At 54.3% G+C, this 24,567-nt stretch overlaps 2 protein-coding genes across 2 annotated transcripts in view; both read left to right on the top strand.

Annotated features, from left to right (window-relative positions):
- The window catches only part of LOC108517907 (translation initiation factor IF-2-like), a 64,337-nt gene extending 41,543 nt beyond the window's left edge, over positions 1 to 22,794 (top strand). The window contains exon 2 of the mRNA XM_017855997.1: positions 22,715 to 22,794. Within this exon, the coding sequence (XP_017711486.1) occupies positions 22,715 to 22,724 (10 nt within the window). The 3' untranslated portion in view covers positions 22,725 to 22,794. The remainder of the gene's footprint in view (positions 1 to 22,714) is intronic.
- SPSB1 (splA/ryanodine receptor domain and SOCS box containing 1) overlaps positions 22,715 to 24,567 on the top strand; it is a 14,792-nt gene continuing 12,939 nt past the window's right edge. The window contains exon 1 of the mRNA XM_017856064.1: positions 22,715 to 23,554. Coding sequence (XP_017711553.1) covers positions 22,861 to 23,554 — 694 coding nt within the window. The 5' untranslated portion in view covers positions 22,715 to 22,860. The remainder of the gene's footprint in view (positions 23,555 to 24,567) is intronic.

Raw genomic sequence — 24,567 nt, 5'->3', positions numbered from 1 at the left:
TTTTAAGGCAGAGTCTCACTCTGTCACCCAGGCTGGAGTGCAGTGGTGTGATCTCGGCTCACTGCAACCTCCAGCTCCCGGGTTCAGGCTGCCTCAGCCTCCCAAGTAGCTGGGATTACAGGTGCACGCCGCCATGCCCAGCTAATTTTGTTTTTTTTTTTTTTTTTTTTTTGTTTTTTTTTTTGTTTTTTTTTTGAGACGGAGTCTCGCTCTGTCGCCCAAACTGGAGTGCAGTGGCCGGATCTCAGCTCACTGCAAGCTCCACTTCCTGGGTTTACGCCATTCTCCTGCCTCAGGTTCCCGAGTAGCTGGGACTACAGGCGCCTGCCACCTCGCCCGGCTAGTTTTTTGTATTTTTTAGTAGAGACGGGGTTTCACCAGGTTAGCCAGGATGGTCTCGATCTCCTGACCTTGTGATCCGCCCGTCTCGGCCTCCCAAAGTGCTGGGATTACAGGCTTGAGCCACCGCGCCTGGCCCGCCCAGCTAATTTTTATATTTTTAGTAGAGACGCGGTTTGGCCATGTTGGGTAGGCTGGCCTTGAACTCTTGACCTCAGGTGATCCGCCCACCTTGGCCTCCCAAAGTGCTGGGATTACAGGCGTGAGCCACCATACCCAGCCCTCCTTGCCAGCTTCCTGAAGTACCTGCAGTGTGAGCCTGCTGTGAACAGCCTCATCCAGTGTAGGTTGACCCCCAAAGCGGCCCGGGGAAGAGCACAGTCCTTTTTTTTTTTATCCCAACGGAAAGGAGAGGAGGTTGCCAAAGAGGCCCAAGGAGCCCACGAGCCAAATAAATAGCAACATTCTCCCTCTGCCCAGCTGGTTTTCCTCTCCAGTGTGGCTCCTGGGAAAACAGCTGAAGGTAGAGACGACCTGGCTGTGTTGACTGGCATAGAGGCAGGTGGGGCCTGGCCAGGGATGCTCGGCCACATTCCTTCACACTTTTTCGCTTTTGTCCCAGTAGCATCAGGACAGAGGGACTCCTTTCATCACCTAATCTCCATGTCTCAGGTTTCTGTTTATTTTTATATAAAACAAAGCATTTTTCAATTGTAGCAAATACATGTAACATAAAATTAACAGTTTATTTTATTTATTTTTTGAGACAGAGTCTGTCTCAGGCTGGAGTGCGGTGGTGCGATCTCGGCTCATTGCAACTTCTGCCTCCCAGGCTCAAGCAATTCTCCTGCCTCAGACTGCACTTTGGGAGGCTGAGGTGGGCAGATTACCTGAGGTCAGGAGTTCGAGACCAGCCTGGCCAACATGGTGAAACCCCGTCTCTACTAAAAATACAAAAATTAACCAGGTGTGGTGGTGAGCACCTGTAATCCCAGTTACTCGGGAGGCTTAGACAGAAGAATCACTTGAACCCAGGAGGCGAAGGTTGCAGTGAGCTGAGATCACACCACTGCACTCCAACCTGGGGTGACAGAGCGAGACTCAAAAAAAAAAAAAAAAAGGCCGGGCGCGGTGGCTCAAGCCTGTAATCCCAGCACTTTGGGAGGCCGAGACGGGCAGATCACGAGGTCAGGAGATCGAGACCATCCTGGGTAACACGGTCTCTAATAAAAAAATACAAAAAACTAGCCAGGCGAGGTGGCAGGTGCCTGCAGTCCCAGCTACTCAGGAGGCTGAGGCAGAAGAATGGCATAAACCTGGGAGGCGGAGCTTGTAGTGAGCTGAGATCCGGCCACTGCACTCCAGCCTGGGCGACAGAGCGAGACCCTGTCTCAAAAAAAAAAAAAAAAAACCACTGTGGGACTGGGTGCAGTGGCTCATGCCTGTAATCCCAGCACTTCAGGAGGCCAAGGTGGGAGGGTTACTTAGTCCAGGAGTTCAAGACCAGCCTGGGCGAGATCCCATCTCTACAAAAACTAAAAAACTAACTGAGCATGGTGGTGCATGCCTGTAGTCCCAGGTACTTGGGAGGCTGAGGCAGGAAGATCACTTGAGCCTAGAAGGTTGAGGCTGCAGTGAGCCATGATTGCACCCTGCACTCCAGCCTGGGTGACAGGGCAGGACCCTGTCTGTGGAAAAAACAAAGAAAGAATGTTGTCGCTCTCTGGTCCCTTGGTCAGTGGCTGGAAGATGATCTTTGGAGTTTCTACCCTCCGAATGTCATGTGCACACAATAGCCACCACCTAATCCATGAATACATATCAAGTACAAGGTACTCAGGGGTGCCCCATGCCGAGCTGTGTAAGCATCCAGCACTGTTTGAGGACCTACTGTGTGCTGGGAACTGTTGGACTCTTTGTGGCTGTTCATTTTCTTCTCTGAGGCTCTCCGCAGTCTTGCAGGGTAGGCATTTATTGTTCTCATCTCTGTAGGTGAGAAATGAGCAGTGCTGTCTCATGCTGTTGATTTGAAATGTTATTTCTTGGGTTGTTAACTCACTTTGAATTTTCTGTTTACTTAAAACAAATTTTTTGATTTTTCCTCCTGGTTCTTTACTAGTTCCCACAAAGCAAAAGAAAGAAAGAGGAGTAGGGGATCATCTGCCTGTGTGCGTTCAAGGAAGAGTCTGGGGCTGGGGCAGGGGCAGGAGGCCACTGCCTGGGTTTACCTGTAGCGCTAGGCTAGTGAGGACGCAACTCCTGGCCGGCTCAGGCAGGTCCCTCACTCTGAGACAATAAAAGAGCATTGGTTGCTGTATTCAGGGAACCACTGCCCTTCGCTGTCTTATCATTAGGTGGTGAAACTGCACTGCTCCCTGGAAAGAGGGGGACACTAGCCCTCTATCTCCATTTATAGTTCTTTCTATAGTCCCTGTCCAGAGACCCAGGCGGGTGTGGGTGAGTTTGGGGAAGGAGCCTTCTTACCTGCCACCTCCCCTTCTGGTGCCTGCTGGTGCCCACTGAGGGGCTTCTGACCTGCCACCTCCCCTTCTGGTGCCTGCTGGTGCCCACTGAGGGGCTTCTGACCTGCCACCTCCCCTTCTGGTGCCTGCTGGTGCCCACTGAGGGGCTGCTCTGCAGCGCTGGGGCCTGACTCCCTATCGTGGCACTCAAGGCCCTTGGCATCTGGCTGCAGATCATGTTTCTAGCTCTCTCTGGCATCATTGGCCCAAATGCTCATGGCATTCTAAGAAACTCCTCCATCAGTTCTGCTTGTCCCAGTGGGAAGAGATGACGAGGGGCCTACATGAGAGGGGAAGGGGTGCTTTCTAGCTGTTTCCATCTGGTTATCCTAGAAACGGTCCATTTATGTTACCGGCACATCAAAGTCAGGATCTGAGCCTCTAATGCCGGTGTTAGCTCCAACTCAACGGCCTTCCCCTCTGAGGTGGAGTGGAGGGCAGGAGTTGGCTCTGAAGATCCTCTAAGAGGTCAAGGACGGGGGCTCAGCGGGAGGGAAGAGGCGGGGGCTCCTGACATTCAAGGGAAGAGTGTGCCCAGGGCGGCCACCTCACGCCTGGCCAGCCACATGCCCACCTAGCCAGTGAGACTGTTCACTCGTTTTAACTTTAAGGTCTCCGTGGTTTGGGGACAGGAAGCCCTCTTTGGGGGGATGGGAGAACAGGACAAGGCTGGGGATAGGGGAGAGGTGCACCCTAATCTCACACCCCAGCCCTCTGCGGGCTTTTCTCCCCTTCAGCTGTGAGTGCTGTGCCTCCAGCCTTGCTCAGGTGGGGTCCCCACTTAGGTGCCTTTCCGGGGGTGGCACCCACTCAGAGCCTCAGGCCACCCTCCTGATGGGCACACCCTGGCCACTGGGGCCCTGAGCCAACATCCGTGGAGGCTGCAGAGTCACTGGAAAAGATGAACCTCCCTGCTCCCTGCCTCCGTTCATTCTCCTCTTGCTCCCTGACTCTGTCTCTGTCTCTGTCCTGGGAGGAGGCCCCATGAAGCCAGGGCAGCTGCTCTAGCCAGAGACAAGCACGGGGAAAAACGGACCTAAGAGTGACTTTAGGGGCGGGAGGGGTAACTTAAGAAAGTGATCTGGTGTCTCTTCCTGTGCGGAAGGGCTATGGATCTGCTGCTAAGACTCTGGCCAAGGTCAGCAACCTGTCTCTGAAAAAAGGCAGGGGTGGAGATGCTCCCACCTCCTCAGCTGGGGTGCAGGGAAGAGAGCATGGCTTGAATTGGTTCCTGGAAGACATTGAGTGCTCAGATGGGGGAGGGGCCAACATCTCTCCCTGCAGGTTCCCTGTCCCCTCCCTCCTCCCCCAAGACCTGGAGACATGGAGGTTGGTAGGGGGGTATCACTCAGCTCTCCCCTACCCCGTTTCTTCAGGCTTCTGCTCATGGAGACCTGGGACATAGCCAAGGCCCTGGCTATGGGCTCCCTGGGACCCCTTTGTGGGGTGCCCCTGCCCAGGGGAAGACCCTGTCCCCAGGGAGGAGGTTCGTGACTGACTGGGGGCTCTGAGTGTGCTGTGACAGGAGGCAGTTGGGGATCCATGCCCAGGCTATCCTGGCTGCGCCTAAGGCCCCTCCACGACAGCACTTGTGGGGGTCACTGCACCTAAGGCCCCCCAGGACAGCACTTGCTGGGGAGGGAAGGTGGCACAGCCAGATGCTGCCCTGGCCACTCTCCTGCCAGCCCCGGCCTCTCCCAGGAGGAAGTGTACTTTCTCTTTTGCTTGTGAGTTTCTGTTCATTTCAGGACAAGTTGCCTGGGAACCAGAGAGTTGGCCACGGTTGGAAAAGGGTCTGGGAAGGGAATTGTACCAGCTTCACCTTTGAGTCTGGCCCTGCAGGCAGGGCTGGGGTCTTCAGTGCCACCTTTTGAGGTCTGAGGGGGGCGTCACTTCCCCCATGTGACTTCATGGCTGTGAAACGTGGGTGGCGTGGGCCACAATTCTGCCTTCGCCCCGGCTTCCTGGGGGGCACCCGCCTTGCTCTGCTGTGCTTTCCTGAATGGGATGAGGGGGTCTCCGGGTCTTGGGGAGGGTGCAGCAGCCGCAGGACAGGAGTGTGGACACCCTGGCCGCATTCTGGAGAACTCTGGAAAACCTGGCCGATTACCTTGTAATTGTTCCCAGCAGTGAGGAGCGAGTCTGGGCCCGGGAGCGGCCTCCAGTGTTTGTTTTGCCTTCTGGTTCTCCAGGCCAGTGGTAACCAAGGGCCGCTTCCCCTTGGAGACGGTGGAGCTTGCTCGGGCCAGGGCTGACCCAGCCCAGGCAAGGCAGGCCTGGGGACACAGCAAGGAGGCCCCCCTATGCGGGGGCTCCGGAGGTGCTGCCCTCACCCCTCTTCTGTCATTTTTCCCCCAGTGGTGAGGACCTGTGGGGCTTTTCTCCTGGGTCTTTTCCCAGGCACTTGCCTGGAACATTCGAGAACTCTAGATCCCCCGGTAGGTATCTGGGACACCGTGAGAACGCTCACTGGCCAGCCACATGTGGGTGGTCTCGGGTGGGGCGTGGCCTTCAACTAGGACTCAGGGCTGTGACCGACCGCCAGGCCAGGTTCTGGCAGGACCCAGAGTCCTGAGGTAATTCCGGGGCGAGTTTGGAGCCAAAGGAGAGGTGCTCTGAGATGGCGGCAGTGGAGGCCAACCAGGGAAGGCTCCGTGGAGGAGGGGGCGCTGGAAGATCCCACACAGATGGGATTCCTGTCAGGTGGGGTTGTTTGAAGTGAAAAGCACGTCGTTATAACTCATGTGGTTCTTAAGAACTAGCAGGGCTGGTGTAGCCACTCATGTCTAAGGGACTGTTGGAGAAGCTGAGCGGGCCTGTCAGGGGCTTGGAGGGTGGAGAGCGGGGAAGGGGCCTCCAGCAGGGTTGCCCTGACCTCTGTCTTCCCAGACCCCAAGTGATTGACAGCTTCTACAGGGTCTGGGCAAGGGGATCACAGCCTGTTTATGTGCCCCGCCCCCCATTCTCGTGGACCTGGCGGCAGGACAGGGGATGCTGCCTGCTCCTTCTGTGGCACAGGTCGGCCTCTAGATGTGGCTGCTTCAGGTCAGTTGTATTTTAGGATTGACTTGGAGAAGGATGGAAGCCCCTCCGCCTTTTTCTTCTCATGTGTTTCCTCCAGCCCCTCACCTCGGGAGGACCCCCACCGACAGCACTGAACCAGCTGGGCACGCGGGTCACCCGGAGGTCTGGGGCCAGTGCCATTCAGGGGTGGTAGCCCGAGACTCTGCATTTCCAGCAAGCTCCTGGCTGATGGTCTGTGGGCTGCCCTAGGGTCACCGGGTGCAGGGCACACAGCGTGACCGGTTCCCTCGCCCCTACAGGAACTGTTCTCAAGAAAGGAGACAGACTCTCCTTGGGCAGGCTCTCACTCCTGTCTGGTTTTCCATTTGGGGGCCTAGAGAAGGGGTGCTGTCAATCAGCAGAGGAGGGGCCTGGTGGGGAGGGCAGGGACACTGGTGTTGGGGGACTGGCCCGAGCCCCGCGGTCTAACTTTCACACGGATTCCTGCCACCAGCCCAGCTGCCGATACAATTAAACCTCAGTGATTCACTGTAGTGCATTTCAAGGCAAGGCGTGTTATGAAAACGTGGGTCCCAGCAGCTTGTTTTGTTGGCAGGGTCTTGCTGCCTCAGCAGAAAAGAGGCGCTTTTGATATGGGAACGGAAACTTGGGACCATGTTAGAAATAGTTAGTGTGTTTGGCGGAGAGGACGTTGGTCCTCCTCCAGCTGTGGAAACTCCACGCCTGGCGGAGAGACGGCAGCCTGTGGGGCTGGGGAGGGTCCCCACAGCACCTGGGTCTGTGGTCTGAGCCGCCTGTGCTGTGATGTGGCTGGCCTTCCCTGCCACTGAGGGGCGTGGGACGCAACCGTCCCCTGCTTGCCCCTCTGCCTGCAAAGGTAACATGCTGCTGTTTTTTATTTTATGGAAAGTCCAGCTCGCAGAGGAAATACCTTTCTCAACGCACCCTGTCTGATGTCGCGGAGCCGCTCTGCCCAGCAAGGCGAGCACATGAAATGCACATTTGTAGTCCTCATGTGTACCTGGCTGCGGTGCGGGGAGGCAGAGTGGGAATGGGATAAGACTGTCTAGCTCAAAAGGCCAGTCCTGGGCTTCAATTTCCAACACTGGGCTGACTCTGCTGGGACAAGCAAGTGCCTCTGTTCTTGTCTCTTCCTCCTCCGGCCCTGATTGCTGTCCTGGACTAGCCCATTCAATGGATATTGGGCCAATTTCCCTTTTTTCCAGTTCCCCTTTTTTCCCCTTGTGTTCTCAAAATGTGATAAATGGAATAGGCACACCCCAGATCCAAGTTACTTGTCTGAGAACCTTCCCGCAGTGCTTAGGTCCTGGCCCTCTGGCCTCAGAACAGAGAAGCAGGGCGCACAAACCCCTCCCCACCAGTGCACTGCAGACCTATGCCCAAGCTGCCACCGCTTCCCAAGGGCATGGGGGAGGCACTGGGGGAGAGTTCGGAGATGCAGGCAGAACCACCGCCAGCAGCCCCTTCCCCTGAAGCTTTTGCACTCCTTGTTCAAATGATTGGATGTTGCCTGCCTCCCCCCACTAGGCAGTAAGCTCCCTGAGGGCAGCAAGTTCGGCCTGTTCTGTGTATCCAGTAGGTGCTTAATACTTTGGGAATGAATTCCAGCCCTGAGGCACGTTATTTGGGCTTGGGTGTTTTCCCACTGTTCGCCAGCTGAACATTGCCAGACCATCTCTCGGGTTGGGTCACTTCTGCCGGTGACATCTTGTCCACGTTGTTTGTTCCTTCCAGTTTCCCCTTGGGGCAGATGTTTTCTAGCAGTTCAGAGGAAGCCCTCTTCTCCCGTCCTGAACACTAACCACGGTGGCCTGTGTTTTGTTTTGTTTTGTTTTTTTTTGAGACAGAGTTTCGTTCTTGTCGCCCAGGCTGGAGTGCAATGGTGCCATCTCGGCTCACTGCAACCTCCACCTCCCGGGTTCAAGCAATTCTCCTGCCTCAGCCTCCCAAGTAGCTGGAATTACAGGCGTGTGCCACCACGTCCGGCTAATTTTGTATTTTTAGTAGAGATGGGGTTTCTCCATGTTGGTCAGGCTGGTCTCAAACTCCCGACCTCAGGGGATCCGCCCGCCTCAGTCTCCCAAAGTGCTGGGATTACAGGCGTGAGCCACCATGCCCAGCCTAGTTGGCCTGTGTTTTTGAATTGGCCACCTTGTTGAGGCACTCAGGGACTGAGAAACAAAGCAAAGTCTTGAGAAGCTCATTCTGACCTGTCTTAGGGGCTTAACAGATACTTGTGGGATGGGTGAGCAAGCGACTCAGCGCACAGGCCTCGGATGGTCAAGTTCTCAGCCGACTTCCCATGTTCCATGTGAGCTAGCCTGGCCAGGAGAGGATCCGTGGGCAGGGCTGTGCCAGGCCTGTGCGTGATGATCCCTCCACCTGAGAATGAAGAAATGCAGCCCATGAGAAGAGGTTTGCATAGCGACAAGTCCAGAGACCCTGTGCATCAGCCTGGGGCATCCCTAGCTGTGGGCAGACACTCCATGGTACAGCTCATAGTGGCGGTCAGGCTCCAGCATCATCCGTGGGAGAGCACGGAGGATCCCGGTGGCTGGGCGATTCCCTGATAGCAGAAGGTAGAGCCTTTGCCAGTTTGGAGCTGCCTCAGGGTGTCGACCTGCTCAGTGAGAAAGTAGGCGCCTAGGAATCGAAACGTTCCTCTCCTGCTTCATCCTGCCTCGTTCCCAGGGTAGGGATCACCCTGACATCGGTTCTCCCATGTCCTCATCACCCGCCAGCCCGCAGGGTCATCCCCTCCCCAGACCACAGTTTGGGCCCCGGGGTGGAGATGCAGGCACACATCCCAAACTCCTCTGGAGAAACTCGATCTACAGGTGCTGTCTCGGGGCAGCAAGGGCTGCCAAACCACAGCACTGCACTTTTTCCTTTGGAGAACAGAAAGGGGAGGGGGCAGAGGCCTGGACTGCAGCAATTCTGCTCTCAAAGGCTCTTTACCCCCCACATCTGAGCGTCGTTAACGGTGTCCTTTTGTGTAACTCTGGGCTAACAAGCCCAGTCCAACCAGCCAGGTCTCTGTAAGCTCTGTGCCTCTCTCTGCCCTGCACCCCCATCCACACCCACCCCCTGTCCATGTGGATCTTGGAGAGGTGGACATTTTTCATCCATTTATTTATTTATTTATTTTATTGAGGTGAAATTCACCTAACATTCACCTTTTTCAGAGTACAATTCGGTGGCATTCAGTACATTCACAATATGGTATATTACCACCTCTGTCTTGTCCCAAAACAGTTTGATCACCCCTAAAAGAGGCTCGAGTCCCGAAACAGTTTGATCACCCCTAAAAGAGACCTCTGTCACTTCCCGTCCCCCTGCTTCCTGGCCCCAGGCAAGCACCAGTCTGCTTTCTGTTTCTGTGGATTTGCCTATCCTGGTCATTTCATCGAAAGGGAATCATACAATGTGTGACCTTTTATATCTGGCTTCCTTCACATTAATCTAAAGTTTTTGGGGTTCATTCACACTGTAGCATACACTAGTACTTTTATGGCTGAATAATATTCCACTGAATGTGTATACCACAATTGGTTTATCCATGCGTCCATCGATGGACATTCAGGCTCATCCATTTATGTTTTTGCAACAGTAACAAAACAACAGTAAAGAAATTTAAGAGGGAGGGAACTCATAAGCTCATCACTCTAAACACAGCGACATTTTCTTTTCTCCGGGCTCCTTTCTACCTCTTTCCTGAGTATGCCGATACAGTTTTTTCCAGGTTTTAGTCTCAGGGCAGATGCAGTTGTGACCCTTTTTTCACTTGACATAGGAAACCTTTTCCCTTGCCCTCTTGTACAGAGATCCTTCCCGTTAGCAGGTTTTTTGTTTTTTGTTTTTTTGAGACAGAGTCTCACTTTGTTGCCTAGGCTGGAGTGCAGTGGCGCAGTCTTGGCTCACTGCAGCCTCAACCTTCTGGACTCAAGCAATCCTCCCACCTCAGCCTCCCAAGTAGCTGAGATTATAGGCATGTACCACTACACCCAGCTAATTTTTGTATTTTTTGTAGAGACAAGGTTTCCCTATGTTATCCAGGCTGGTCTTGAACTCCTGGGCTCAAGAGATCTGTCCACCCCAGCCTCCCAAAGTGCTGGGATTATAGGCGTGAGCCACCACACCCAGCCCCCATTAGTGTTTTTGGTGGGTAATACTCCACTCGCTAGCTGGGGAGTCACTTCCACACTCCTTGCCTTATCCTATATGTGATGAGCTGGTGCCATGCCATTCTGGCCCCCAGGCCCTTCTACTTGCCTGGAAAGTTGAGGATGAATTTATTCACTGCCTTTGAACTTGCTGGGACCCTCCCCTCTTGAGTGTTGACCCGCGTGTTCCATCCAGGTTGATGGAATTGGAGGAGGGAGACCTCTGGCATATAAGAGGAAGTGCCCGAAGGTTACTGTGGCCTGAAAAGTATGTTGAAGTCCTTTTTTTATTCACCACCTGCCTGGGAGGCCCCGGGATTTACCCCTCTCTTGGCATCCTGCTCAGTTCCGTGAAATCCCATACGGGAAATGGCGATTGGGTTGCACAAGGAGGTGCACAGCCTAAGTCCTTTTAGAATATCCTCTCAGGTTCATTGGCCAAGATCCAGTTGAGAAACCTCCAGTCCGGCTATCTCCACAGACACTCCCCACCACCCTGGGCTTGCCTCAGTCAGTTGCAAAGATCAGGAACCTGGAGGTGGGTTACTTGGACACTTGATTTTCTTCTAAAAGTGGATGGTGGGGCGGATGGTCCTGAGGTCCAAGATTTTGAGAGTGGTAAGAGGAGAGGTGGCTGTGAACTAAATTAAAAGAAGCTGCTCTAAGGCCATCCTGTTATGGAGAGATAATTAACTCCCCACACATGACCGTGATTACAGCAAACAGCCTAAATGTCCATCTAGGAGGGAATGTCACCAAAATTGTAATAGCACTTAATGGGATATTATGCAGCCACTAACATAAAATTGATGGAGGAGCTAATATATTATGATGGAAAAAGCAAACTGTGGATTCGTATCTGCAGTGTGATCTTGTGCTGTAAATAGACTATGTTCATATGCACCAGAATGTTCTAGAAGGACACACCTCTGTGCTTCCCTGGGCAGTGAGTGAGAGGAAACACTTTATGCTTTTTACATTTCTGTATTGAGATTTCTTATGAGAATGTCTAACATTTGAAATACTTCATATCAAGATAAGTTTTTAAAAATTCTGGTGCAAGTGTAATCCTGATAGTTTTCATTTAATAGAGATCTGAGATTCTAAACTGTTGAGCCATCATTCCTTGAAACCAGTAGTTCTCAATCTCTGGCCTCATCATAGTTCCCTGGAGGGCTCTAGAATGCAGGCTACCCCACAGAGTTTCTGATTCAGAGAGTCTAACGGGGTCAGGAATTTGCATCTCTGAGTTCCCAGGTGATGCTGACTGATGTTGCGGGTTGAGGCCCCACTTTGAGAACCACTCCTGTAAAACAGGGCCTTTTCTGTTTTCCTCACTGCCAGATAGAGCGAGGCCTGTGGGTCTGGTGACGGGGCCAAGCAGCTTGGGTCACCCCTGTGAGCTGTAGGACCAGCACCTGCCATGGCATTCCCCGGCTGAGTGCTCTCCTGCACTTGGCATTCAAGATTCCAAGCTATCAGGTGTCCCCCGATAGCCTCAGGTGTTGAGAGGCGGTAAGGGGAGGGCAGGGAGCGGCATGTATGAAGCTCCTGCTTTGTGCCTGGAGCTTTAGTTAGGTGATTCTATGGTGAAATCATGAACATTGCCCTTCCTATTCCCCCAGGTGGTTTGAGGGCAGCCACCTGGGCCTCAGGAGGGAACGCGTGGATGCCCGGCCCTCTGACTCTTACGTAGGCTGGGTGATGACCCCTGAAATTTCTCTGGGTTGATGCTTCCTAAGTCCTCAGATCCTCTCCCCAGCCCCTTCCTGGTCACCCTGGTGCTTATTATCCCTGGAGGGACATGAGGGTGACCCAGGGACAACTCCCAGAGGTGACCTTTGCCAGCTGGCACATCCCACAGAGAGAGGTCAGTGTGTCACCGCCTCCCATTCAGGCCTTGGCACCCTGAACGCCTGGGTTTGGTTGGATCCCCTGTGTCCAGGAGACTGCCTTGTTGGGGGGAAGTGGCAGACTTTGGATGCACTCCAGCCTCCTCCTCTCAGCCAGGCAACCCTGAGCCCTGGAGTCCCTCGGGAGGCTAGGCTGGAGCAAGGCCCTGCCAAAAAACCAGCTTCTCTGCAGAGCCTCCTCCTGGGAGTCACTGAGCCCACCTGATCCACCCTGCCTCGAGCTCCCGTCTCCTGCCTTCTGGGGAGCTGCCGGGGATCAGAGGGCGAGGAGCACCAGGTCTCTGAGCCTGTCCCGTGGGTATCCTGTTGGTGGCTCTTTTCTTGGAGATGGCCGTGGGGCTGCTCTTGGCCCTGCCTTTTCTGCCTCCACTCTTTCGGGCGCCCCACCTCCTGTGTGAACCAGGTGGACCCAGTGTGTGACCCCCCGAGGCCAGGCAGTGTTGGTGGTCCATAGTCTATGTTTTATTCCCATTGCCGTGGGACGGCATGTCTGCTGCTGTCTGGGTCACCTTTCGGGAAGGTTGCTGTTTGTCCCTGGGGTCCCTCCAAGAACTGGCTTCTCGTCTGCACCAGGCACAGTTCATTGTCCTCATCACCCTGCCTAGGCTACAGCTGCGATTTATTGTAATTTTCAGTCTCTATATGAATATCATGCTGGTTTCCCAGGCTGTGGCTCCACTGATTCGAGCCCTCTGAAAGTGCTGTGAGTCATCTGGGCCCTTCCATAGGCGTTTACAGCAGGTGCATTTTGGGTCTTTTGAGGTCAGGGGCTAGAGCTCTGGACCGTGTGGGATTTTCTCTCCAAAATCACTTGTCAGAACTTTCCAGAAGGATCCTGTTGATTCTAGGGGCACAGACTTATTTTTATATCCCTATTTGAGGGGTCCCTCCTCAAGTTGGCGGTTGGTAGGGTGAGGGGTGGAGGGTGGTAACCAGTGTCACAAGCCCTGCTGGCGGTGGCCCCTTTGCCAGGGGCTTCGTGGCCCAGCCAGCATGGAGCATTCCCTGAGCCCTTTCACCACCAAGAGTGTCCCTGCCACTCATGTTCAGGATGCTGGAGGGAGCACAGGACCCCAGTGAGCAGGCAGAGCCCAGGCGGCGGCTGAGCCAGGCTGCAGAGGTTGTTTCTGATAAAACAGCAGATCGCTCGGGGCATGTTTCTCTTGCAGAATCCTGGGCTGCCACCACTGGTGTGTGAGATGGGCGGCAGAGGGAGGGAAGTTACGTGATCTTCAGGTGAAAGGAGGCTTTATAAATAGGTCACCTTGTTCCACATCCTGAATTTCATTCTTTCCCCATCTTGGGGCAAAACAATGGTTTCACTGTTCTGGGGTTGGTCGGACACTGAGGGGGAAAGGGCGTAAGGAGGAGGGTGAGTGTCTGCCACTCCCTGGTGACCGACCCACATCTGTGCATCCCTTACCTGCCCTTTCTGTCTGTTTGTCCCCAGTCACGTTGGCTACATCCCCAAAAGAGGGTGTAGCCGCTCCTTCAACAGACCTCTCCCTAAACACCACCACGAGCAGGTAATTTTTAGTGGAAGCGAGGCTCCGGGACAACTGATCTGAAAGCATTTGGGGGGAAGGTGGAGTCTACAGGGTTGTGGCTTTAATTGAAATGCCACTGGGGGGTTGCAGGCAGGTGCTGTGCAGTCTGGCCTGTCTCAGCCTCTCCCAGAGTCTGCTCTCAGAGCCTCATTCCTCCTCCCCTCCTCTTCCCTGGAGTGGATCTGTTGGGGCCAGAACAGCCACCGGTGTTTCTGATGGGGCCACCTCACCTGGCCTTTGCCACGTGCACAGCCGCTGTGCAGCTGCCACCTGGCTGGGTATGGGGATGGACCAGCTGTTCTCTTCTTGTGTTCTGGGTCAGTAGAGAGAGATAGCTGCCCCATTTTTACTGGGCTAATCAAAATCTGTAATTTTAAAGCAGTATAACCGGAAGTCTCGGGATAGATCGCTGTAGACATAATGTCCCTCTTTGGCATGGCCTCAAAGCTTCCCCAGGATTCTCATCCTTTATTTAAATACCCTTCTGCCAGGCTGGGTATGGTGGCTCACACCTGTTATCTGAGCACTTTGGGCGGCCAAGGCAGGAGAATTGCTTGAGCCTAGTAGTTAGAGAGCAGCCTGGGCAACATAGCGAGACCCTGTCTCTTTAAAAGGAAAAAAAGCATTTTAAATGCCGTTCTGCCAGTTATGGATCCTTAACACGTACCTTCATGGATAAAGCATTCAGGACAATAGTGCCCACACATTACGCTGTGCTTGCTTTATAAAAGCAACACAGGTGCAGAACCTGTAGGAATTGCTTTGGGGATAACTTGTTCTTGCAAACATAGTGTGTGAAATCATTGTTTCTCAGCCTTTGATTCTCTTTTGTGTGCTTAAACATCATTTTAGTTTCAAAAGGAATACATGCATTTTAAAAAATTCAATTCAAAGCGTTTTTTCCCTCCCACCCACCAGCATTAACCGTTGTGAAAGGTTTGATGTTTATCCTTCTAGACCTTTCTCTGTACCTACAGATAAATGTGCACAGAGAGAATCTTTTTAAATTATGTTCTTTCAGAAACGGCATCATGATCTGCGTATTGTTCTGTGATTTGCTTTTAAAAATGTGACAGCATCGCGTTACATTTTCTGTTGCGTCACCACTTTGGAGGGGCTGCATGGAGCTCCATGATGTGGACGAGGTGGGATTCATGCTGTCCCCAGCATCTTCATCCTCATGTCCCTGTGCAGGCCTATAGGGTTTGGTAGACAAGAGCCCTGGGTGATTGTTAGGCATTTTGCACATGGACAGGACAGGGACTGCCTCGTTGCACCTTCACACCTAGAAGGCTGTCCCAGTTCAGGGTCTGTTCCCCTTCAACACACACCCATGCTGTGTAGGAATGTCCTTTCCCCACATCCTTTGCAGTTCCCTGCAACTTTTTTTTAACAGAATCTTGCTCTGTCGCCCGGGTTCGAGTGCAGTGGCACGATCTCGGCTCACTGCAACCTCCGCCTCCTGGGTTCAAGCGATTCTCCTGGGTTCAAGCGATTCTCCTGCCTCAGCCTCCCGAGTAGCTGGGATTACAGGCACCCACCACCATGCCCAGTTAATTTTTATATTTTTTAGTAGAGATGGGGTTTCACCACGTTGGCCAGACTGGTCTCAAACTCCTGACCTCAGGTGATTCACCCACCTCGGCCTCCCACAGTGCTGGGATGACAGGCATGAGCCACCACGGCAACTGTTTTTAACCGTGTGGATGCCACAGCACTATCTCGCTCCTGTCTTGATGGTAGTGCTGTGTCTAGCATCACATTCCTCTGTGCCTTGCATAATGAAAGCAAACTGTGGCTGTATCCAGAAGGCACTCTCCGACCACAGGGGCCTGCCTTGCCTCTCCTACCACTCCAGGCTCCCTCGGCCTTCAGAGAGAATGGCTTCCCTAGATCATTAAAGGCTGAGGACAAGTGCCCTTCACCTGTCCCGGGTCTAGGACTCCCAAACAGTGCACTTCGGGGATGCTTTTGACTCCTCTCCACCTGCTGGGGATCAGCATTCATTTCCAGGCTTTCTTCCCTGTGTATCTGCAGACCTGGCTGCCCCGACCTGGAGGAGCCCACGAAACTGGAGGCTTTGCGAGGTTCTTTTCTTCCTTCCTACTAAGATCTGGGGCCCCCAGCAAATCCAAAGATGGCCTCTTCCCTGGACCCAGACAACCTTAAATGGCTGTTCAAAGCTGGCCACGGGAGTAGGGGGCTTTTAGAAGCTCATCTGCTTAGAGCCCAGGCTGCCACCGGGAAATCCAGTACGGACATACAACTCTGGTGGGTGTTTGGAACCCAACCCATCCCCGTCCCATGGCTGCTCTGGAGACACTGGGCTGAGGGCTTTTGCCCTCAAAGGGTGTGAGGGACATCCCCTTTCACTCATGCAAGAATGTGTGTGTGTGTGTGTGTGTGTGTGTGTGTGTGTGTGTGTGTGTGTAGTGGTGGAGCATTCCTCCTGCTGGGGGATGAAGTTCACAGAAGCCAAACCCCAGGGCTTCGTGTCATCTGGTGTCCCTGCAGGTAGCCCCTCCCCCTCCTCCAGAGCTTTTAGTAGCCTTCACTGTGTTGTAGGAAAGGCAGAATCTCCTCCAGGTTGTGTAACCCTCTACAGGGGAAGCCAAGGTGACTCCAGGGCCGGTGTCTGCTCTCTGGCTCTGAGGGTCTGGGCGGTGGTTCCTGCCTCCGTCCCGTTTTGCACTCCTCTCTGCTTCCCCCAGCCCAGCCCTCCCATGCATGAGACAGACGCTCCCGCCATGTGCTTGACTTTGATATTGATGACGTGTCCTGTCCCTTTATCCCCCCACCTGCTTGTGGCACAATGGGGCCCAAGCTGTGCCGGGCCAGGACTCAGAGTAGGTGAGTGTGGGGTTAGGGGGTTGTCCCAGCTGAGCTCAACCAGAGAGGCTGAGGGACATGGAGCATGAGAGGCTGAGGCCTTGGTGCCAGCGCCATAGATGCTCATCAGATTTGATAGCTGATCTCTGACACAAGGCGTGCAGGAGCGTGGGTGTGTGGACAGCTCACCTGCCTTCCTCCGGAGGAAGCTCTCCACGGGACATGTCCTGAGCAAGTGTCAGGGAACTCGCATCACACACAATCCGCCACCAGCATCGGCTCTTCGACCCAGATGAGATGCAGCTGTTCTCCGTGACTCACGGCCTCTGGGCCAGTTGTGTGAGGAAGGTCCTTTCGGGAGCTCCCAAGCCGCAGTTTTATGGCTGGTTTTCTCTCTTGACCCTTCTTGATCTTTACTTTAATCTGATCTTATGGGAAAATGTTGCTAGGAGTTCCTGACCCAGAGTGACTGGTGAGCTCCCTGCCGCCCATGAGGAGGAGGGTCCTGCAGTTAGAGCTCCTGCACACACAGATGTATACACGCAGACACACTCCACACACGCAGACACATGAAGACACACGACACACATGTACATACATGCACACACATATACATACATGCATGTACACATAGCACACACATGTATACACACGAAGATGTGCCACACACATATACACACATCCAGACACACCACACACACAGATACATACACACTTCACATATCTACACGCACACACATGCATACCGCCCATGCACGCACACACATACACACACATTCTTTCTCCTGGTTGAAATACCCTCACAGCGTTCATGCCTGTGATGAGGTAACAACCTGGTCTTCAGGAAGCACCAGACACTGGACCCCTGCGTGCGACAGCTGACCCTTGCAGCCTGAGGGCTGCGTACGGTGAGAACTGTCATTATTTAGAGTGAGTAGAGTTTGGTGGCGCAGGAGGGGTATAGGCCAGGAACTGGTTTGTTGTGGGGCTTGACTGAGACAGTTGTGCAGAGGAGGAGGCAGGTGCGGTCCTGGGGACATGGTGGCTAATGCAAGAATGTGCTTTTGGGGATAAAAACTTTCACTAAGGGAGTGGAGAGCAGGCGCCGCCGGCCAGGGCACTGCCTGAACTGTGACGCCTCTGTATTGCTCGTTAGTCTCAGCTGCTGCCCTTACTCTCAGTGTGCAGGCACACAGTGTACACGTGTGTGTATGGGTGTACGCATGTGTGTACATGTAGGCATGGATGCTTGCATGTGTGTGGGGGGTGGTGGTGGCAGCATCAGGGCCACATCTGTTCTCTGCTCTCCTGTTCCAGCCCTGCAGGGCAGTACAAGCCACGCCCTTTGTGGCTTGTACTTTGCTCCTCCTGGGTGGGGATGAAGGCTGAGTCCTCCCACCTCCTGGAAACTCACCAACTGCTCAGCAATCCCAGGTCCCGAAGCTTCTCTGGTGCTGCTGGGCCCCACAAGGCCTAGGCATCTGCATTTGCTTCTCAGAGCAGCAGTAAGTGGGGGTGGTCCCAGAGCAGGGGCCTGTACTGTTCTCCCAGCTCCTGCCTGAAGTGTGGTGCCCAGTGCTGGATGCCCTCCTGGCCCAGGGATGTCTGTCTTGGTCTAGTGTTAACAGGAGCCATCCAGGCACCTGTGAATGTCACTCGGCACCTGTGGGTGGTACACACCCCCCATCCTGAGCGCCATGTCCAGGAATTATAGTGATCGTATTAGCAGTTTTGCATGGGTTTACAACAGGGGTCGACAAACTGCAGCTCCTGGGCCAAATCTGGCCCGCTGTCTATTTTTGTAAATAAAGTTTTATTGAAACACACCTATGCCCATTCATTTACATATTGTCTGGAGAGCCTTAAATAGTTACTATCTGGCCCCTTATGGAAGAAGTTTGCTGACCCCTGGTTTAGAAGGGACCTTAAACTTGGTCTGCCCTAACCCAGCCTTCCAAGTCCTTGGGTCTTGGCCCAAAGGCAGCGTCCCTCTGTCCGGCCAGATGTGGTGACCAGGAAGACGGGAGAACAGTGATCTTTGTTCAGTGAATGGAGCACAGGCTAGGAAATAAATGAAAGTGGAAATGCAGTGACGCCAGCTCCCTCTGGAACACTGACTCCACTGAGTTTTAAGTAAGTGTGTGACAGATGAGCGAGCAGAAGCTTGGAGAAGCTCAGGGTGGATCTTGGTGGCTGGAGCTACTGTCTCGGCGCATGAGCTTGGAAGCTTCAGGAAACAGGGCTGGGGAAGCGCCCGCCGGGCTGCAGTTCCAGGGGAGGTGGCGAGTCCAGCTCCTGGGGACCCACAGGAAGGGTGGATCTGTGCAGCCACATTTTAAAATAGAAGGAGGAGGACAGATGGATGGCTTCAGTGTTCCTGCACAGCAAGGAGGTGGCTAGGTGTGGACAACAGGAAGGTGGGAAGGCACTGTCATCTTTAACCATAGCCTGGACACAGGGCGGGTGACAGATGAGTCAAGAGTAGCCCTAGGGCCACCACAGTGATTGACCGCCTGGATGGTGACTCAGATGGCAGAAGTGGCCGGGCGGGTGGGCCACATTCCCTGGGGTGCCCTTGTGAGGGAGTCACCCCACAGTGCTGTAGGCCCTTTACCTGCCTGCCCTGCCCAGGGAAAACGCCCCACCCTCTTTCCCCAGCCTCCCTCCTCCCAGGCCCTCCCTCCCACAGACCCCCACCCCTCACAGCCATGTGGTCCAAGGCCTGGGCCCGGGTGAGGGGGTGGGGGAAGGTGGGTGGAGGTGGAGAGGTGGCGGTTCGGGTTAGGTTTAGGGAGTTCAGCCCAGCATTGGTGTTGAGGACTTGCTGGGCCACCTGAGGTGCTGGCATCTCAGAACTAGGAGAGCTTGTGGAACTGACCTGGACAGACAGACAGTGGATGTCCCATGTCGGGGTGAAGCCACCCTTTTCTGGTGGCTCTTTCTGGGATGAGGCTGGCCCAGCCTCCAGGGACCCCCCAACACCACCATCCGGCTAATGCCTGCCCCAGCCCCACAAGGCTGTGTCTTAAGTGGAGTCAACGCAGGGCCCTGTCTAAGCTCTGGCTGGCGGACCCCAGGCCGGCCTGTCCTTATAAATAAAGTTTTCTGGAACTCAGCCACGCGCGTTTATTTATGTCCCGTCTGTGGCTGCTTTTGCGCGACAACAGCAGAGACTGTCTGGCCCTCAAAGCCAGGCATTTACTATCTCGCCTATTTCAGAAAAAACTGATCTCCGGTCTCACTGAGACAGGCATTCTGTGTGTTCAGGCCTGGGTTTATTAGCCTGAGAGCTCCCTCCCGTCCCTCCTCTCCCTCCCCGTCCTTCCCCGTCTCACCCCACTTCACCCTTTCTCCCGCTCTGAGGTGGTGCTCTCCTCGCCTCTTCCCGCCTCATCCTCCCTGTTATGGTCCCTGCTAGCATTTTCAGTTACCTGCTAGAGGACCCCTCCCCGCCGCCTTTCTCTCCCACCCTCCCCTCCCTCCCCCAGCCTCCTCCCCACTTTTCCCACCTGCTCCCACACGTGGAGAGAGGGCGGATCTTCCATGACAGACGAGATCCCAGGAGAAAGGTCCTCCCTGCTGCGACAGTTGAGCGGCAGGGGGGCTGTGGAGGGGCTACGCTGCAGGAAGCGTGACATGAACTAGCTCTCTTAGAAAGTAATTCGTGCCCCGTCCTCCCAGGGAGCTGACCTCTGTGCCCACAAGACCCTGCAGAATTGAGAATATGGAGAGGTTCCTGGGCACCAAGGTGGAGGGGTGTCCAGGCAGAGATGGGGGTTGTCCTCTTCTCCCCCACTCCTTGCAGCTCTGACCTCTAGAGCTGCCTCGGCCCGGCCTTCCTACAGCTCAGAAAATGCTCCAGTGGAGGTTGGGGAAGAGGGGAATTCTGGGAATGCCACACTGGTGCCACACCAGACCTAACTCTCTCCCCCTCCCGCAGCTTGAGGCGCAGGCCCCAAAGCCACGGGGTGCCCCTCTGCAGCAGCATCGAGGGAGTCCTAGAGGTTTCAGTGGCTCCCAGGAGAGGAGATGGAACTGAAAGCTTGAAAATGGGATTTTCCTGGGAGATCATGGATGTGAGGTCACAGTATTCACAGAACTTTCTGGAACCAGGGCGGCCCTCCAGGCTGCAGAGGGTACACCTCCGCTCTAATGGTTTTGCAGACACTGGACACAAGGAGTCCTACCCTGTCTTTGAAGAGATGACCGTTCCCCTGAGATCAAAACCCTCTGTCTGTGGCTGGGCGCAGTGGCTCACGCCTGTAATCCCAGCACTTTGGGAGGCCGAGGTGAGTGAATCACCTGAGGTCAGGAGTTCGAGAGTAGCCTGGACAACATGGTGAAACCTGGCCTCTACTAAATAGAAAAAAATAGCTGGGTGTGGTGGTGGGTGCCTGTGATCCCAGCTACTTGGGAGGCAGAGGCAGGAGAATCGCTTGAACCCAGGAAGCGGAGGTTGCAGTGAGATGAGATCGTGCCATTGCACTCCAGCCTGGGCAACAAGAGCAAAACTCCATCTCCAAAAAAAAAAAAAAAAAAAGAACCCTCTGTCTCACATCAGAAAGGGGAGGGCGAGAAGCATGAACCGGCCCCTGAGATAAGGGGGTCGGGGCACCAAGTGTTCCCACATGGGAAGGTTCTGCCAGGACCAAACTTCCTGGAGGCCTGGCCGCCCCGGGGACAGGGTCTCGCGGGGCCTCTTCCCAGCTGAGAGGGAGCTGGAGGCCAGCCCCACTGCGGAGCCTGGCCTGGCTGGCCCCGCACTGAACTGGGAGGCCAGCCCTCTGAGATTCCTGGTTTCCCTGTGTCTGGGAGCTCGCGGCCTCCCCCACCCGGGTTCCTTTGGGTTCTCTTTGTCTCCTTTACTTGGGCACCCTAGTAACAAGGGACCCAGCATGACTCTCCCGGCAGCCAAGGCTCCGATGGCCTACCGCCCAGGCACCCCCACAGGCTCCTTTAGTACCGTTGCTTCAGCCAGGAGCCTGCCTTGCCCCAGCCTGGTTGATCCTAGGAGCCTGACCCCAAACCAGGCTGCTCTCCCTGGCCTCTCTGGTCCCTTCCAGAGGCCAAGGAGGTTCTTGATGGCAGAAAGAAACTTCTCTCTTGAACAAGGCTCAAATCTTCTGCTGCCTTCTCCTCCTTGGATAGAACTCTTCCTGACCAGCACTTTGGGAGGCCAGGCCAGGTGGATCACTTGAAGTCAGGCGTTCAAGACCAGCCTGGCCAACATGGTGAAACCCCATCTCTACTAAAAATACAAAAATTAGCCAGGCATGGTGGTGGGTGCCTGTAATCGTAGCTACTCGGGAGGCTGAGACAGGAGAATCACTTGAACTCAGGAGGTGGAGGTTGCAGTGAGCCGAGATCACGCCACTGCACTCTAACCTGGGTGACAGAGCAAGACTCTGTCTCAAAAAAAAAAAAAAAAAAGAATTCTTCCTGGGCTGCCAGTGGAGAGGATGGGGTAGATGATGCAGTGAGATCTCTCCCCCAACCCAGAGTCCCTGTTCTCCCTCCTGAAGGACCCAGGGGATGGTGAGGCCAGAGAGGGAACAAGGCATCTTAGCGTTGGACTCTCCTCCCCAGACGTGCTGTTGATACCTAGAGGGCGAAACCCTGGCTTCTAGTTGAAGGGTGTGGGCAGGCAAAAGAGGTGGTCAGTCATCTAAGAACTCCTGGGGGTCAGGGGATGAGCCCCCCATGCTGTCTGCCCTTGAGAAGAATGTTGCTGGCGGAGGAGGCTCCTGGGGCCCTTCCCACCAAGCGTACACAGACGCCTGAGTTGAGCCGTCCGACTGCACCAGAGAGCCCTTCTCTGGAGTGAATTGGTGGTGTGTCTGCTGGAGGTAGCTGTGACAGAGACAGAGATAGGGAGGAGGAGCTGGGATTGGCATCCTCACAGCCTCTGCTGCTACCTGGGGCTCCACTTCCCCTCTGAACAGCAAGGCAAGGGCCATCCACCTCCCTCTGTTTTGACCAAGCAGATGCCCACTGTTGTGGCTGAGTCCTGGTTCTGTGACACCATGGCCTGCCGTCCTGTGGAACCCTGATGAGGTATTTGGTAGGCATCAGCCGTGTGTCTGCACCCAACACAGATGGGGGTGACGTGCAGCCCCCAAGCCCACCTCTCCATGCAGTCTGCCAGGTGGACAGACAGCCCCTTTCCTTTGTGACAACCTAGCCAGGGAACGGGGGATTTCATTCCACGCCAAGACTCCAGCCTGTCCGTGTCAGACATGACGGAGCCCAGGTGCAGGCTGCCGGGACGTGCTGATGTGGTCGCCTCGACCTCCGGGTTAACTTTCCCCTTCATCCCACAGCCCCGCTCACCAGTTGTTTGTCTTTCCGTCCATTAGGCAATACTGAACACTGCAGCTTGCAGAGGTCTCCTGGCAGCCCGCCTTAGGAATTCCGTCTGGCCCTGATCAGAATACTGGAGACGAGACCACGAGATTGATGAGTTTGCCTTGGGAGTCGGTGAGAAGGTGAAACCAGGGCGAACATGGGTCAGAAGGTCACTGGAGGGATCAAGACTGTGGACATGAGGGACCCCACGTACCGGCCCCTGAAGCAGGAGCTCCAGGGTCTGGATTACTGCAAGCCCACCCGGCTGGATCTGCTACTGGACATGCCCCCTGTGTCCTACGACGTCCAGCTGCTGCATTCGTGGAACAACAACGACCGGTCGCTCAACGTCTTCGTGAAGGAAGACGACAAACTCATCTTTCACCGGCATCCGGTGGCCCAGAGCACAGACGCTATCAGGGGCAAAGTCGGGTATACCCGTGGGCTGCACGTGTGGCAGATCACGTGGGCCATGAGACAGCGGGGCACACATGCCGTGGTGGGGGTGGCGACGGCGGACGCCCCCCTGCACTCGGTCGGGTACACTACCCTCGTGGGGAATAATCACGAGTCCTGGGGCTGGGACTTGGGGCGCAACCGGCTCTACCACGATGGCAAGAACCAGCCAAGCAAAACATACCCAGCCTTTCTGGAACCAGATGAGACATTCATTGTCCCTGACTCTTTCCTGGTAGCCCTGGACATGGATGACGGGACGCTGAGCTTCATTGTGGATGGACAGTACATGGGAGTGGCTTTTCGGGGGCTCAAGGGCAAAAAACTGTATCCTGTAGTGAGTGCCGTCTGGGGCCACTGTGAGATCCGAATGCGCTACTTGAACGGACTCGATCGTAAGTGTCCCCTCTGCTGTCAGAGGCAATGTCCTCCCTCTGTCCCCATGGTCCTGGCTGGGCTTAGGCCAAAAGTTGATACAGTCATTGGAACTAAGGTGTTTTAAAGTCAATATTCCAGTTTATTCAGACCCTCAGAGGCAACTTTTGCATCTGGTTAAGTGAGGAATTCTACCCAGAGTCTGCTAGATTACCTAACGGTGCCTCATGAATGAATAGACAGATGGATGGATGATGGATGATGAATGAATAGATGGATGAATGATTGGTTGGATGGATGGATGACGAATGGATGGATAGATGAGTGAATAATGGATGGATGAGTGGATTGATAGACAAGTGGTTGAACAAAAGGATGGATGGATGGGTGGATGGGTAGGTAGGTGGGTGGATGAGTGTTTAGATTGATGGATGAATGAGTGAATGAAAAAGTGGATGGATGAATGAGTGGATGGATAAATGAATAGATGGATGGGTGGGTGGATGGATGAGTGAACAGATGGATAGATGAGTGGTGGATGGAGGATGGATGAGTGGATGGATGGATGGATGGATAAATGAACAGATGGATGAGTGGGCGGATGGATGGATGGATAAGTGGGTGGATGGATGAGTGAGTGGATGGATGGATGGATGGATGGATGGATGGATAAATGAATGGGTGGATGAGTGGGTGGATGGATGAGTGAACAGATGGATAGATGAGTGGTGGATGGAGGATGGATGAGTGGATGGATGGATGAATGTATAAATGAATGGATGGGTGGGTGGGTGGATGGATGGATGGATGGATGGATGGATAAATGAACAGATGGATGAGTGGGTGGATGGATGAGTGAACAGATGGATAGATGAGTGGTGGATGGATGGATGGATGAGTGGATGGATGGATGAATGTATAAATGAATGGATGGGTGGGTGGGTGGATGGATGGATGGATGGATGGATGGATAAATGAACAGATGGATGAGTGGGTGGATGGATGGATGGATGAGTGGGTGGATGGATGAGTG

This window comes from Rhinopithecus bieti, unplaced genomic scaffold (genome assembly GCF_001698545.2).
Source record: "Rhinopithecus bieti isolate Rb0 unplaced genomic scaffold, ASM169854v2 scaffold_40368, whole genome shotgun sequence".
NCBI lineage: Eukaryota > Metazoa > Chordata > Mammalia > Primates > Cercopithecidae > Rhinopithecus > Rhinopithecus bieti.
This window is presented reverse-complemented; position numbering and strand designations above follow the sequence as displayed.